The sequence below is a fragment of the Bubalus kerabau genome, chromosome 19 (genome assembly GCF_029407905.1).
Source record: "Bubalus kerabau isolate K-KA32 ecotype Philippines breed swamp buffalo chromosome 19, PCC_UOA_SB_1v2, whole genome shotgun sequence".
Classification (NCBI taxonomy): Eukaryota; Metazoa; Chordata; class Mammalia; order Artiodactyla; family Bovidae; genus Bubalus; species Bubalus kerabau.
Genome location: NC_073642.1, coordinates 48,401,574 through 48,418,293, shown reverse-complemented (window position 1 = coordinate 48,418,293; position 16,720 = coordinate 48,401,574). Strand labels below are relative to the sequence as shown.

At 38.3% G+C, this 16,720-nt stretch overlaps 1 protein-coding gene across 1 annotated transcript in view; it reads right to left on the bottom strand.

Annotated features, from left to right (window-relative positions):
• Positions 1-16,720, bottom strand: part of TTC6 (tetratricopeptide repeat domain 6) — a 193,727-nt gene that overhangs the window by 92,445 nt on the left and 84,562 nt on the right. Inside the window, exon 6 of the mRNA XM_055556203.1 lies at positions 14,262-14,403. Within this exon, the coding sequence (XP_055412178.1) occupies positions 14,262-14,403 (142 nt within the window). The remainder of the gene's footprint in view (positions 1-14,261; positions 14,404-16,720) is intronic.

Genomic DNA, 16,720 nt, shown 5'->3' with positions numbered 1-16,720 from the left:
TGAATAGCTTAAGTTAGACAAAGATGGTTACATATAGAAATATCACACTATGTGCGTTTATTAAATTTATTATGTATATTAAAATGTGTATTTATAGGAAGGAGTTAGAATACAGACATATATTTGTGTGAGCTGAGAAGGCCTAGAAGCAACAGAGACCTGGTGGCAATAAGCACATCCAAAGGCCAGATCTTAGTTTCTAATTACATTCTCCAATTAAGGGAACTGAGACTTCCTGTAGAAATGGCTGATTCTGTGGCCTGGCACAGGAAATAAAAAGATGAGCCTGGAACATCTGCACTGCCAGTAATTAAATGTTAAAAAAAATTCCACAGTGATAGGGTCTGTCAAAGGGACATAGGAGACAACTGAAGGAGCTCTCAATGACCAAAGCTCAAACAGTCTTAGCAAAATAATAATAAATAGTATTAGAGTATAAGTTGGGCTTCCCAGGTGGCTCAGCAGTAAAGAATTTGCCTGCAATGGAGGAGACTTAGGAGACACTGGTTCAGTCCTTGAGTGGAGAAGATCCCCTGCAGAATGGCATGATAACCCAACTCCAGCCATTCTTGCCTGGTGAATCCCATGAACAGAGGAGCCTGGTGGGCTACAATCCATAGGTTTACAAAGGGTCAGACACGACCTAAGCGACTGACCACAACTCAAAGTATAAGCATCTATGAGTCTTACTGATATAAGCAAGTGATTGAATAAATAAATGGGAAGAAGAGATATCCTGTCCGGGTGAATTCAAATTAGTTTTTATAGATAATCTGCCCTCAAGGAGATGGAGCATGGCTCTTCATTTCTTAAGTGTGGGCTATATATAGCAACTTCTTTCCAGACTACAGTATGGAAAGGGAGCAAAAAAGAAAAACTTCACAGTGAAGCATTCTGGCAGACACTGCCTCAGCCGGACAATTAAGGTCAACATCAACAATGGTAAGTCACATTGGTAATATGTACTCTGGATATGATAGGATGAAAATGGCACCTCAGTGGTCTTCCTCCCAAAATCACGTAACACACAATCAAATCAAAAAGAACATCATGTGAGACTTTGCTAGTGGTCCAGTGGTTAAGAATCACCTTGCAATGCAGGGGATGCTGGCTGAGGAACTAAGATCCCACATGCCACAGAGCAACTAAGTCCATACGATATCACTGAGACCAGAGGCAGCCAAATAAAATAATAGATATTTGGGGAATAGTCTACAAAATATCTGACAGTACTCCCCCAAACTGTCAAGGTCATCAAAACAAGGAAGTCCCAGAAACTATCACAGCTGAGAGAAGCCTAAGGAGACATGGCAACTACATGAAATACGGTATCCACTTCTATCCTGGAACAGAAAAAGGACATTACCTTAAACTAAGGAAATCCAAATGAAGCATGGATCTTAATTAATTATAAAGTATAAATATTGGTTCATTGGTTTGAACAAATGCATCATACAGCTGTCAGATGTAGTGGTAGTTTTCTAGGGCTACTGTAGCAAATTACCAGTGGATGGCTTAAAACAACAGAAATTAATTCTCTGAGTTCTGGAAACAAGAAGCCCAAAATCAAAATGTTGGGAGAGTCATGTTCTCTCTGAATGCTATAGAGAATTCTGCCTTGCCCCTTCCTAGCTTCTAGTGGTTGCCAGCCACCCCTGGCATTCCTTGGCTTGCAGCGGCATTGCTCCAATTTGCTTCTATCAGCTCATGGTGTTCTTCCCTGTGTGTCTATGTGTTCACAGGGTTTTCTCCTCTTATAAGGACAGTCATATTGAATTTAGATATGTAGAGCTTACCCTAAATCCAAGATAATCTCATTCCAAGATTCTTAATTACATCCTCAAAGACTCTATTTCCAAGTAAGGTCACATTCATGGGTTAGGATCTGGATATATCTTTTGGGTATGGAGAGGGAAATGGCAACCCATTCCAGTATTCTTGCCTGGAGAATTCCATGGACAGAGAAGCCTGGTGGGCTATGGTCTATGGTGTCACAGAGAGTCAGACACAACTGAGCAACTGAGCACATATCTTTTGGGGACCACTATTTACCCATCATTATTGTATTAATATAATAATAGGGGGAACAGAGTGGGAAATTTCCATATTGTCTTTGTAATTTTTCTGGAAGTCTAAAACTATTCTAAAAAATAGAGTCTACTATCAAAAAATATTAATAATAAAACAGACAATAAAAGAAAAAATGTTTAAATAGTTGGAAGTGAAAAAATTAATCAGGCATTCATGACAAGATTTGAAGAATTGTGAGTTTTTTTAATTATAGCTGTTTGAGTCCATGGTATTCCTGGTAATTATGTTTTCCTTAACTTTCACTAACTCTGAGCAATACTTAATTGGACCAAACATTTTCCCCAACAAGATTTGTGGCCTCTCTGGTAGCTCAGGTGGTAAAGAATTTGCCTGCAATACAGGAGACCACAGTCCAATCCCTGGGTCAGGAAAATGCCCTGGAAAAGGGAATGGTTACCCACTCCAGTATTCTTGCCTGGAGAATTCCATGGACAGAGGAGACTGGCAAGCTACAGTCCGTGGCATCACAAAGAACTGGACACAACTGAGTGACTAAGCACGCACACACTCATGAAATCTTAACACAATTCCCTGGTGGCTCAGCAGTGAAGACTCTGCCTGCAATGGGTCAGGAAGATCCCCTGGAGGAGGATATGGCAACCCACTCTAGTACTCTTGCCTAGAGAACCCCGTGGACAGAGAAGCTTGCTAGGCTGCAGTCCATAGGGTTGCACAGAGTCAGACACGTCTGAAGCGACTCAGCAGCAGCAGCACGAAACCTTAACAGCCACCATCTCCTGGAGCATGGCTGTTATACAGACTTTTAGAGTAATATCCAAAGACCCAAACACAGTAAATAAAGATTCACAATTATAAGCTGATACTGAGTCTTCACCACTTTTATTTCTCAACTAGATCACATTTCTTCTCTACCAACAGAGTATTTATTTAGAGAAAGGTAGATTTTTTCAGATGCTATGTTCATTTGTCTACCATAGAAATTCAAAATTGTTTCCATCTCACTCATCCTCTGTTTTGGTGGACACACTGCATCCCTTTATGCTGCATAGACCTAGAGCCAGGAATTCCTTGATAAAAGATGAAAAAACTCTTCCAAAATCAGTTGAAAATTCTTCTTCCAAAGATCACCTAGAAATTAAGATTTCAGATATTCAAATGATATGTCACATACAATGTGGTAAACCTTTCCTTGTAGTAGATAGACTTTCAGCAGCTTGAGCATCTAGAATAAAATTATTTCCCTAGAAGAAAGTAATATACAAGCCTCTAAATGTGAAGACAGAAAAATCTATCACTAAACAGCACTATTTTGTTCTCAAGGAAAAGCACCTATGCACTTTCAGGAGAGATTTGTCAAATTAAACTAGCAAAGAAACACTCATCATGGTATACCGGTTTCCCCAACAATCCTCAGAACTTTCTAAGAGAAAATCAGGAAAACAGAAGCAGCCAGATTGGTGGCTGTTAAAACTTGATTGCACAGCAAACTGAATTACTAACTATAATTTAGTCATTATGGAGCAGGGCTTCCCTGGTAGCTCAGACCATAAATAATCTGCCTACAGTTTAGGAGACCCAGGTTCAGTCCCCGGGTTGGGAAGATCTCCTGGAGACAGGAATGGCAACCCACTTCAATATGCTAATCTGGAGAATTCCATGGACACAGGAGCCCGGTGGGCTACAGTCAATGGGGTCGCAAAGAGTCAGACACGACTTAGTGACTAACATACATACACACACACAACTATAAAGCAAGCTAGGTTAATTAGCTTAACAGCACCTGCACAGCCCCTAAGGTTACTAAGTATATTACAACCCAATGTAATAACCACGTTCATACTAAAGACCCAATGGTTTCAGATTTCAAATGCAACAAACATTTTTAGCTGTACAAATGATCATTTAATACACATTCTTTTTAACTAAGTTTAATTTTTTAGCACTGGTCCAACAACCATTTTTATTAAATTTTTAAGCTAATTATAAATTCACATGCAGTTTTAAGAAATAATACAGAGACTATCTTTTACCCAGTTTACCTCAAAGGTAACATCTTGCAAAACTGTGGTACACAATCACAAATAAAATATTCACATTGATATAGTTAAGATATAGAACATTTTCATCACCATGAGTGATCTCATGTTGTCTTTTATAAACACACTCCACTCATTCCCACCCCCCCATCCTGAAACCCTGGAAAACCCGAATCTGTTCTGCATTTCTGTAATTTTGTCATTTCCTGAACGTTATATAAGAATATCATCCAGTATGTAATGTTTTGGAATTGGTTTTTTCCAGCATATTTCTCTGAAGATTTATCCTTATAGTTTATGTATTCATTCTGCAACATGCTTAATAGTATTGATGGTTGCATGTTTATTTTGATTTTTTAACTGTCAAACTATTTCAGGGGTCTGAGAAGGGAGTTTTGTAGGCCTTTCCTTAACATTATCAGATCAGATCAGTCGCTCAGTCGTGTCCGACTCTTTGCGACCCCATGAATCACAGCACGCCAGGCCTCCCTGTCCATCACCAACTCCCTGAGTTCACTCAGACTCACGTCCATCGAGTCAGTGATGCCATCCAGCCATCTCATCCTCTGTCGTCCCCTTCTCCTCCTGCCCCCAATCCCTCCCAGCATCAGAGTCTTTTCCAGTGAGTCAACTCTTCGCATGAGGTGGCCAAAGTACTGGAGTTTCAGCTTCAGCATCATTCCCTCCAAAGAAATCCCAGGGCTGATCTCCTTCAGAATGGACTGGTTGGATCTCCTTGCAGTCCAAGGGACTCTCAAGAGTCTTCTCCAACACCACAGTTCAAAAGCATCAATTCTTCGGTGTTCAGCCTTCTTCACAGTCCAACTCTCACATCCATACATGACCACAGGAAAAACAGACTTAAATTGAAGAAAGTAGGGAAAACCACTAGATCGTTCAGGTATGACCTAAATCAAATCCCTTATGATTATACAGTGGAAGTGAGAAATAGATTTAAGGGCCTAGATCTGATAGAGTGCCTAATGAACTATGGAATGAGGTTCGTGACATTGTACAAGAGAGAGGGATAGAGACCATTCCCACGGAAAGGAAATGCAAAAAAGCAAAATGGATGTCTGGGGAGGCCTTACAAATAGCTGTGAAAAGAAGAGAAGCGAAAAGCAAAGGAGAAAAGGAAAGATATAAACATCTGAATGCAGAGTTCCAAAGAATAGCAAGAAGAGATAAGAAAGCCTTCTTCTTAGGGATCAATGCAAAGAAACAGAGGAAAACAACAGAATGGGAAAGACTAGGGATCTCTTCAAGAAAATCAGAGATACCAAAGGAACATTTCATGCAAAGATGGGCTCGATAAAGGACAGAAATGGTATGGACCTAACAGAAGCAGAAGATATTAAGAAGAGGTGGCAAGAATACACAGAAGAACTGCACAAAAAAGATCTTCACGACCCAGATAATCACAATGGTGTGATCACTCACCTAGAGCCAGACATCCTGGAATGTGAAGTCAAGTGGGCCTTAAAAAGCATCACTACGAACAAAGCTAGTGGAGGTGATGGAATTCCAGTTGAGCTATTACTTAACATTATAGAGCTATTCAAATTATCTATTAATATTTCATATTGAGTGAGTTGTGGTAGTTTGTGTTTTTTGAGGAACTGCTCTATTTTGTCTAAGTTGTCAGATTTATGTGTGTAGAGTTGTTTATACTGTTCATGGGGTTCTTGAGGCAAGAATACTGGAATTGCTTATATAAATTGCTTATATTAACAACTGGATTTGCTATAGTATTGCCTTACTAGTCTTTTGATGTCTGTAGGGTCTGCAGTGATATCTATTTCATTTCTAATATTAGTAATTTGTGTCTTTTCTGTTTAGTGTCAGTTTTGTAGAGGTCAATTTTTTGTAAGAACTATTTTGTCTCAGTGATTTTTCTCTATTGTTTTCATGTTTTCAACTTCAGTGATTTCTGCTCTTCCTTATTCTTTTCCACTGCTTGCTTTCGGTTTATTTGGCTCTTCTTTTTCTAGGTTCTTGCTTAAATTATTGATTTGAGACTTCTCATTTTTTTTTTTTTGTATTTGTAATATTTTTTTAAACTATTTTATTATTTTTTTAATTTTATTTTATTTTTAAATTTTACATAATTGTATTAGTTTTGCCAAATATCAAAATGAATCCGCCACAGGTATACATGTGTTCCCCATCCTGAACCCTCCTCCCTCCTCCCTCCCCATACCATCCCTTCTGGGTCGTCCCAGTGCACCAGCCCCAAGCATCCAGTATCGTGCATCGAACCTGGACTGGCAACTCGATTCATACATGATATTTTACATGTTTCAATGCCATTCTCCCAAATCTTCCCACCCTCTCCCTCTCCCACAGAGTCCATAAGACTGTTCTATACATCAGTGTCTCTTGTGCTGTCTCGTACACAGGGTTATTGTTACCATCTTTCTAAATTCCATATATATGCATTAGTATACTGTATTGGTGTTTTTCTTTCTGGCTTACTTCACTCTGTATAATAGGCTCCAGTTTCATCCACCTCATTAGAACTGATTCAAATGTATTCTTTTTAATGGCTGAGTAATACTCCATTGTGTATATGTACCATGGCTTTCTTATCCATTCATCTGCTGATGGACATCTAGGTTGCTTCCATGTCCTGGCTATTATAAACAGTGCTGTGATGAACATTGGGGCACACATGTCTCTTTCCCTTCTGGTTTCCTCAGTGTGTATGCCCAGCAGTGGGATTGCTGGATCATAAGGCAGTTCTATTTCCAGTTTTTTAAGGAATCTCCACACTGTTCTCCATAGTGGCTGTACTAGTTTGCATTCCCACCAACAGTGGAAGAGGGTTCCCTTTTGTCCACACCGTCTCCAGCATTTATTGCTTGTAGACTTTTGGATCGCAGCCATTCTGACTGGTGTGAAATGGTACCTCATAGTGGTTTTGATTTGCATTTCTCTGATAATGAGTGATGTTGAGCATCTTTTCATGTGTTTGTTAGCCATCTGGATGTCTTCTTTGGAGAAATGTCTATTTAGTTCTTTGGCCCATTTTTTAATTGGGTCATTTATTTTTCTGGAGTTGAGCTGTAGGAGTTGCTTGTATATTCTCGAGATTAGTTGTTTGTCAGTTGCTTCATTTGCTATTATCTTCTCCCATTCTGAAGGCTGTCTTTTCACCTTGCTAATAGTTTCCTTTGATGTGCAGAAGCTTTTAAGGTTAATTAGGTCCCATTTGTTTATTTTTGCTTTTATTTCCAATATTCTGGGAGGTGGGCCATAGAGGATCCTGCTGTGATGTATGTCAGAGAGTGTTTTGCCTATGTTCTCCTCTAGGAGTTTTATAGTTTCTGGTCTTACGTTTAGATCTTTAATCCATTTTGAGTTTATTTTTGTGTATGGTGTTAGAAAGTGTTCTAGTTTCATTCTTTTACAAGTGGTTGACCAGATTTCCCAGCACCACTTGTTAAAGAGATTGTCTTTAATCCATTGTATATTCTTGCCTCCTTTGTCAAAGATAAGGTGTCCATATGTGTGTGGATTTATCTCTGGGCTTTCTATTTTGTTCCATTGATCTATATTTCTGTCTTTGTGCCAGTACCATACTGTCTTGATAACTGTGGCTTTGTAGTAGAGCCTGAAGTCAGGTAGGTTGATTCCTCCAGTTCCATTCTTCTTTCTCAAGATCGCTTTGGCTATTCGAGGTTTTTTGTATTTCCATACAAATTGTGAAATTATTTGTTCTAGCTCTGTGAAGAATACTGTTGGTAGCTTGACAGGGATTGCATTGAATCTATAGATTGCTTTGGGTAGTATACTCATTTTCACTATATTGATTCTTCCAATCCATGAACATGGTATATTTCTCCATCTGTTAGTGTCCTCTTTGATTTCTTTCACCAGGGTTTTATAGTTTTCTATATATAGGTCTTTAGTTTCTTTAGGTAGATATATTCCTAAGTATTTTATTCTTTCCGTTGCAATGGTGAATGGAATTGTTTCCTTAATTTCTCTTTCTGTTTTCTCATTATTAGTGTATAGGAATGCAAGGGATTTCTGGGTGTTGATTTTATATCCTGCAACTTTACTATAGTCATTGATTAGTTCTAGTAGTTTTCTGGTGGAGTCTTTAGGGTTTTCTATGTAGAGGATCATGTCATCTGCAAATAGTGAGAGCTTTACTTCTTCTTTTCCAATTTGGATTCCTTTTATTTCTTTTTCTGCTCTGATTGCTGTGGCCAAAACTTCCAAAACTATGTTGAATAGTAATGGTGAAAGTGGGCACCCTTGTCTTGTTCCTGACTTTAGAGGAAATGCTTTCAATTTTTCACCATTGAGGATAATGTTTGCTGCGGGTTTGTCATATATAGCTTTGATTATGTTGAGGTATGTTCCTTCTATTCCTGCTTTCTGGAGAGTTTTGATCATAAATGGATGTTGAATTTTGTCAAAGGCTTTCTCTGCATCTATTGAGATAATCATATGGTTTTTATTTTTCAATTTGTTAATGTGGTGTATTACATTGATTGATTTGTGGATATTGAAGAATCCTTGCATCCCTGGGATAAAGCCCACTTGGTCATGGTGTATGATCTTTTTAATGTGTTGTTGGATTCTGATTGCTAGAATTTTGTTAAGGATTTTTGCATCTATGTTCATCAGTGATATTGGCCTGTAGTTTTCTTTTTTTGTGGGATCTTTGTCAGGTTTTGGTATTAGGGTGATGGTGGCCTCATAGAATAAGTTTGGAAGCTTACCTTCCTCTGCAATTTTCTGGAAGAGTTTGAGCAGGATAGGTGTTAGCTCTTCTCTAAATTTTTGGTAGAATTCAGCTGTGAAGCCGTCTGGACCTGGGCTTTTGTTTGCTGGAAGATTTTTGATTACAGTTTCAATTTCCGTGCTTGTGATGGGTCTGTTAAGATTTTCTATTTCTTCCTGGTCGAGTTTTGGAAAGTTGTACTTTTCTAAGAATTTGTCCATTTCTTCCACGTTGTCCCTTTTACTGGCATATAATTGTTGATAGTAGCCTCTTATGATCCTTTGTATTTCTGTGTTGTCTGTTGTGATCTCTCCATTTTCATTTCTAATTTTATTGATTTGATTTTTCTCCCTTTGTTTCTTGATGAGTCTGGCTAATGGTTTGTCAATTTTATTTATCCTTTCAAAAAACCAGCTTTTGGCTTTGTTGATTTTTGCTATGATCTCTTTTGTTTCTTTTGTATTTATTTCTGCTCTAAGTTTTAAGATTTCTTTCCTTCTACTAACCCTGGGGTTCTTCATTTCTTCCTTTTCTAGTTGCTTTAGGTGTAGAGTTAGGTTATTTATTTGACTTTTTTCTTGTTTCTTGAGGTATGCCTGTATTGCTATGAACTTTCCCCTTAGGACTGCTTTTACCGTGTCCCACAGGTTTTGGGTTGTTGTGTTTTCATTTTCATTCGTTTCTATGCAAATTTTGATTTCTTTTTTGATTTCTTCTGTGATTTGTTGGTTATTCAGCAGCATGTTGTTCAGCCTCCATATGTTGGAATTTTTAATAGTTTTTCTCCTGTAATTGAGATCTAATCTTACTGCATTGTGGTCAGAAAAGATGCTTGGAATGATTTCTATTTTTTGGAATTTACCAAGGCTAGCTTTATGGCCCAGGATGTGATCTATCCTGGAGAAGGTTCCATGTGCACTTGAGAAAAAGGTGAAATTCATTGTTTTGGGATGAAATGTCCTATAGATATCAATTAGGTCTAAGTGGTCTATTGTATCGTTTAAAGTTTGTGTTTCCTTGTTAATTTTCTGTTTAGTTGATCTATCCATAGGTGTGAGTGGGGTATTAAAGTCTCCCACTATTATTGTGTTATTGTTAATTTCTCCTTTCATACTTGTTAGCATTTGTCTTACATACTGCGGTGCTCCCGTGTTGGGTGCATATATATTTATAATTGTTATATCGTCTTCTTGTATTGATCCTTTGATCATTATGTAGTGACCTTCTTTGTCTCTTTTCACAGCCTTTGTTTTAAAGTCTATTTTATCTGATATGAGTATTGCTACTCCTGCTTTCTTTTGGTCCCTATTTGCATGGAAAATCTTTTTCCAGCCCTTCACTTTCAGTCTGTATGTGTCCCCTGTTTTGAGGTGGGTCTCTTGTAGACAACATATGTAGGGGTCTTGTTTTTGTATCCATTCAGCCTGTCTTTAAGCATTTAGTGTTAAATTTTCCCTCTTGGCATTATCTCTGTTCCACAAATTATGATACGTTATATTTTCATTTTAATTGGTTTTCCAAGTACTTTTTAAATCCCTTGAGACGCCCTCTTTAACCCATGAATTAATTATACCTGTATTGTTTAGACTCCAACAGTTTGGAGATTTTTCTGTTATCTATGCTATTGATATCTAGTTTGATTTCATTATGGATCTATCTTGGTATATCTTCTGCAGGAACTCAAAAAGAATAAGTATTCTGCTCTGATTTGGTGTAGTGTTCTGTACATTTCAATTAGATCCTGTTAGTTGAGAGTCATTGATTTTTCTGTATCCCTGCTGATTTTCTAGTGTTCCACCAACTATTTAGAGAGGAGCATTGAAGTCTCCAATTGTAATTGTGGAATTGCCTATTTCTCCTTTCAGTTCACCAGCTTTTGCTTTACATGTTTTACAATTCTGCTATTTTGTGCACATGCTTTTTAAGACTACTATGTCTTCTTGGCAGGTTGACATTTTTGTCATAATGTAATCCCCTTCTCTGTCTCTAGCAACTGTCTTTGCTGAGAGGTCTACTTTATCTGATATTAACATAGTCACTCCTACTTCTCTTTGATTAATGTTTGTATGACTTATCTGTTTTATTCTTTTACTTGCAGCCTCTCTAAATTATTATATATGAAGTCAGTTACTTGCAGATAGTAAATAGTGGGGTCATTTCTTTTAATCCACTCTGCATTCCCTGCCACTTAATTTATATTTAAGTTAGGGATTTCATCTGTCATTTCATTTTTTGTTTTCTGCTTGTTCTCTCTGGCTTCTCTTGTTTCTCTGTTTTCTTTTCCCTGCTCCCCTTTTACATGGACATATTTTAGAATTCCACTTTTATTTATCTGTGGTGTTTATGAATATGCCTCATAGATTTTTAGTCTTGCTCTAGGTGTTACATTATATAAACATAACTTATCAAAGTCTACTGATGTCTGCACTTTACCAGTTCAAGGGTGTGTAAACCTACCTTCTTTTATGTCTCCTTCCTTCATTTATAATACAGTTGTCTTAAACATTTTCTCTGTATACATTTAATGGTACGGTAATTTTTGCTTCAACCGACAGACATCATTTAGAAAACTCAAAACGAGGAGGAAAATTCTTTATTGCATTTACTCACATTTTTGCTTTACTTGTTTTTGTTCCTTCTAGATATTCCAAGATTTCATCTTTCATCATTTAAGAACATCCTCCAGGCTTTCTTTCAGGGTAAGTCTGTTGGGTGACAAATTCTCTTACTTTCCTGTCATCTGGAAATGTCTGGATTCCCCTTCATTCTTGAAGGATATCTTCTCTGGATATATAGGACTCAGGGCATACCGTTCTTTCCTTTCAGCATGTGAAAAATGTTCTGCCACTTACTTCTGGCTTCCATGGTTTCTGATGAGAAATCCATTATCACTCCAACTGTTTTTCTCCTGTAGGTAGCATATGGTTTCTCTCTTGCTGCTTTCAAGATTCTTTTCTTTGTCATTAGTTTTCAGAAGTTTGGCTATTAAGTGACTTGGTTCATATTTCTTTGGACTTTTCCTGCTTGGAGTTTGCTCAGCTTCCTGAATATGCAGGTTTAGGTCTCACTAAAATGGGAAAGTTTCCAGTCACTATTTCTTCCTAAACATTTTCAGTCACCCCTCTTCTTTTTCTTCTCCTTCCAGGACTGTGATAACACAAATGTTAGATCTTTTACTTTAGTCCCACAATTAACATACTTCTGAGGATCTGTTAATTTTTTTTTTCCTTTAGTCTATTTCTCTTGGTTGCTCAGACTGGATAAATTCTACTATTTTATCTTCAACTTCACTTCCTATCTCCTCCATACTACTTTTGAGCCCATCTGCCAAGCATTTTACTTTGGTTATTATATTTTTTGAATTCTAAAATGTCTTCAGTTTCTTTACTAAGTATCTTCAATGTTTTTTACTAAGACCTTCTATTTCCTTTCTAAATCTTCCTATTTTTAAAAAATTTTTTCAAGTGTGTTCATAATTATCACTGAAGCATTTTTAGGATGATGGCTTTAAAATCATTGTTAGACAATTCTAACATCTCTGTCATCTAAATGATAGCATCTATTGATTACCTTCTTATATTCAGTTTGAGACTTTCCTAGTTCTTGGGATGGATTAGCAATTTTCTATTGAAATTCAGATACTTTCGGATATGAGATTCTGGATCTTTTTTTTTTTTTTTTAATTTTTAAACTTTACATAATTGTATTCTGGATCTTATTTAAACCTTCTGTTCCAGCTGACACTCTGCTGGGCCTCCTCTGATACCATCGCAGTGGGGAGGGACAGAAGTGGCTCATTACTACTAGGTGGGGATGCAAGTCCAGGATCCCCATGTGGTATCAATTGACACCATAGAAGGGAAACCTCATGACCATTCTACCAAAACGAAAGTCCCAGGCCCATACAGCCTTCTTCAACACCACCCTGTCAGAGGTGTGACAGTGCCTTCTTGTACTCTGTGGCACAGTGGTAAAGAATCTGTCTGCCAATGCAGGAGATCCAAGAGATGCTGGTTCAATCTCTGGGTTGTGAAGATGCCTTGGAGAAGGGAATGGCAACCCACTCCAGTATTCTTGCCTGGAGAATCCCAAGGACAGAGGAGACTGGCAGGCTACAGTCCCTGGGGTCCCAAAGAGTCAGACACAACTGAGCACACACATTACATACTTTGTAAAAGTCTAGTTTTCCTACAAGGCCTTTGCTGGTAGAAGTGAGGAAAGGACCAGGGCCACCATTTTTTCTGTGATGTTTGGCTAGGGTAGCTATTGTTTAAAAATTGTGTCGTGCTAGGCTGCCCCTTTCCTGGTTCTTTGGCTAAAAAGAGTAGGCTTTGTTTGGACTTCTTTGTGTCTTTACCTAATTTTCTTTCCAGGTTACCAGGTTTTTTTAAACTTGAAATTATAAAAAGAATTTATCAAAGGATATACAAGGCAAAAAAGGAAACTCAAGGAACTAACTTGCCACCGTGTCATTTCTTGGATCCCAAAGTTCCTAGTTAGAGTCTCAGTCACTCCACCTTTCAGATCTGTCCTGTTTGTAACACCCAGGTTTTTACTTGTACTTCACAGGAAGAATAGGAAAAAGAACTTCCGCTGCATCATCCACAGCAGTGGAAGTCTCACAACTAAGTTTCAAGAAACCACCTCTTGTATGTGTGTTAAGTTGCTTCAGTCATGTCCGACTCTTTGTGACCCCATGGACTGTAGTCTACCAGGCTCCTCTGTCCATCGGATTCTCCAGGCAAGAATACTGGAATGGGCTGCCATTTCCTCCTCCAGAAAGTGAAAGTGAAGTCGCTCAGTCATGTCCGACTCTTTGCAACCCTATGGACTGTAGCCTACCAGGCTTCTCCATAAGGATCTTCCCAACCTAGAACTCAAACCCACGTCTCTTATGTCTCCTGCATTGGCAAGCAGGTTCTTTACCAACTGTGCCACGCAGCAAGCATATTATCAAACAAGAATATCCATAATTATGTTTAAAGGCTATTAAAATAATCTCTCCTTTTTCAACCACATATCTGCACGAAGCCAGAATTTTCCTCATATAGTTCAGTCAAAACAACTTAAGCAAAATTGAATGCAGAAGCAAGCATAAGAATCCAGCTGTCATCCATTAAGCCAAGCGTTAGAGATTTGCAAAAAGTACAACTCCAGTTTTACACTACTTCTTTGTTTTAAAAAATATAATTATTTTTCATAAAAAATATAGCATATTAACATATACTATATTAGTAGTGTTATTTTTCATTTAGAAAATAAACACTTTAGCATTTTCCCAGTTTTAACTTCCAACATTGCAAATCTCAATAGATACAAGCCACATAAATAATTATTGAAGTCCTCAATAATTTTTAAGAACATAAAAAAGGGTCCTGAAACCAAAAAGTTTGAGAGTCTATAAGATAGAGAAAATTAATATTAAAAGAAGCTCTTACTTCCTCTCCTAAGAGTTGTAACTGTGGTTTGTGAGCACTCTGGCCAGTTCCTGGTATCAGTTCAGGCAGTATCCCTGGTCTTGTTGGAACGACAGAAACATATTCTTGACTGACATCCATAACAGGAGCTCCGTGCAGTATTCTACAATGTGAAAAAAAAAATTTTTAAGTCATTGATAAAGCAACAGGTATTTACTCTCATTTTATATCTCTATGAAATAAACACATTGATATTTGATATCTACACTAAATGAGACTTCACTGGTGGCTCAGCTGGTAAAGAATCTACCTGCCAATGCAGAAGACACAAGAGATGCAGGTTCAATTCTTGGGTCAGGAAGATCCCCTGGAGAAGGGAATGGATACTCACTCCAGTATTTTTGCCTGGAGAATTCCATGGACAGAGGAGCCTGGCAGGCTACAGTCCATGAGGTCACAATCAGTCGGACACAACTGAGTGCGCATGTATGCATGCATCTATGCTAAATAGATACAGTGCCAAAGTCAGATAATTCAAAACAGGGAATAACTCAGAAATAATTTATGTTTGCTTCTGAATGTATTTTAGTGGTAACCTTTTGGTGGTTTTGTTTTATAATATAGTAATAATAAATTCACTCTATGAAAGTCTCATTACAACAGAGGTAAAAAGTTTCCTACCTTCTGATTTCTAACCTGCTCCCCACCCCAAGCTCATGGGAAATGGTTTCGTTTCTTAGCCCAAGGCAAAGCATCACCCTAAGCAGAACTGCCTGCTCACATTAAGGTTTTTCTTTCTTGATTTATATCTTGCCAGGATGAACAGAAAACTGTTACGGCATTAGGTCTTTACTTCTGGGCTACCAACTCTATATAGGGCTTCCTGAGTGGCTCAGAATGTCTTCCCTGTAGCTCAAAAGGTAAAGAATCTGCCTGCCAATGCAGGAAATGTGGGCTCGATCCTTGGGTTGGGAAGATCCCCTGGAGAAATAAATGGCAATCCCCTCCAGTAATCTTGCCTGGAGAATCCTATGGACAGAGGAGGGTTGCAAAAGTGTCAGGCACAACTTAGCGACTTAACAACAACTAACTATATATACATAAGAAGAATATACATAGGAGGTTTAAAACTTATCAACAAAAGCCTGAATTAAACCAAGAGATGAGGTAAACCAAAATCTGAAGGCAAAATGTGTCATTAATGACTGATTTACAGATGGCTTGAAATAACATTTTTGTATTATAACACTGTACAAAATATATAAAATGAGTATAAAGCGGAACTACACTGACTATAGCCATATTTCAATTTCACTTGAAAGTGGAGCCAATGTTCCCTCGAATGTTTTGGTATACCATTACCTGAACAGACAATCACTTTAGAGCCACCAAATGTGAAAACAAAGCACACACATCTCAAACTGACTGCACGTAACAATATGCTGAAATCCTCATATTCTATCATATCAAACCAGCTCTAAAAAATCAGGCCCACAAAGCAAGGCTGGAGAAGACAGGGCTTTGCCAAAATAGGCTCATGGGGAAAAAAAGCTTCCTATCCCACCCAGTTAAATATCTGAATTCAAAGAGAAGGTAAAGCTCAACTCCCAGCACAGTGGCTTATAGCACACTGTCATTCGACGTCCAATCCAATACGCTTTCCCAAACTGCTGAGGATGGAGAGGCGACAACTCTCCTGCAGCCAGTGTCTGAGATGTGTCTTAGGATCTACTAACCAGATGCACTGACATGCAATCTAGAAGGCTATGATGTTCCCGCTGCAAGCAGTCGTGGCAACACTGAGTTCTTCTTTAGCAGCCTTCCAGTTACATCTTTTGTGGGTAGGCTTTTTTGCCAGTGAATGTTTCAACAGACATGGCATATCTCCAGAGTCAAAAGCTGTGGCAGGAGAGGCCACACGATCTCTGAGTCTCAGCAAAAGAGGTATGTTGCCAAGGTTGGCCTCCAGCTTTCCCACCTTCCTGACTCTGCCAGAAGAAGCAGCAGGCATGGAAGCCAGTTAAATGTGCTATATGAGTTATCTCTGGAAAGTCCAGCCTGCATAGAGCCCATTCTTCCAATCTTTCCATTGATTTTACAAGCATCGTATTCCCATTACCAGATTCCTTTATGCTTAAAATAGCTAAAAATGTTTCTGTTTTCTGCAACTGGATCCTCACTGATATATCCAGCAAAAACAAAAGAGCGGGATATTGCATTGTCTAGAATAACGAGCCAAGAGAGTACATACATGCAGATCAGGGAGGAGAGGGGTGGCTTACGAAGCTACCTTGAGGCACTGCTATATTTTTATCTGGCCCTAAGCCAACGCTTTTGACTGTGTGGACCACAACTCCTCTGGAAAATTCTTAAAGAGATGGGAATACCAGACTACCTGACCTGCCTCTTAAGAAATCTGTATGCAATAAGAACTGGACATGGAACAACAGACTGGTACCAAACCGGGAAACCAGTACGTC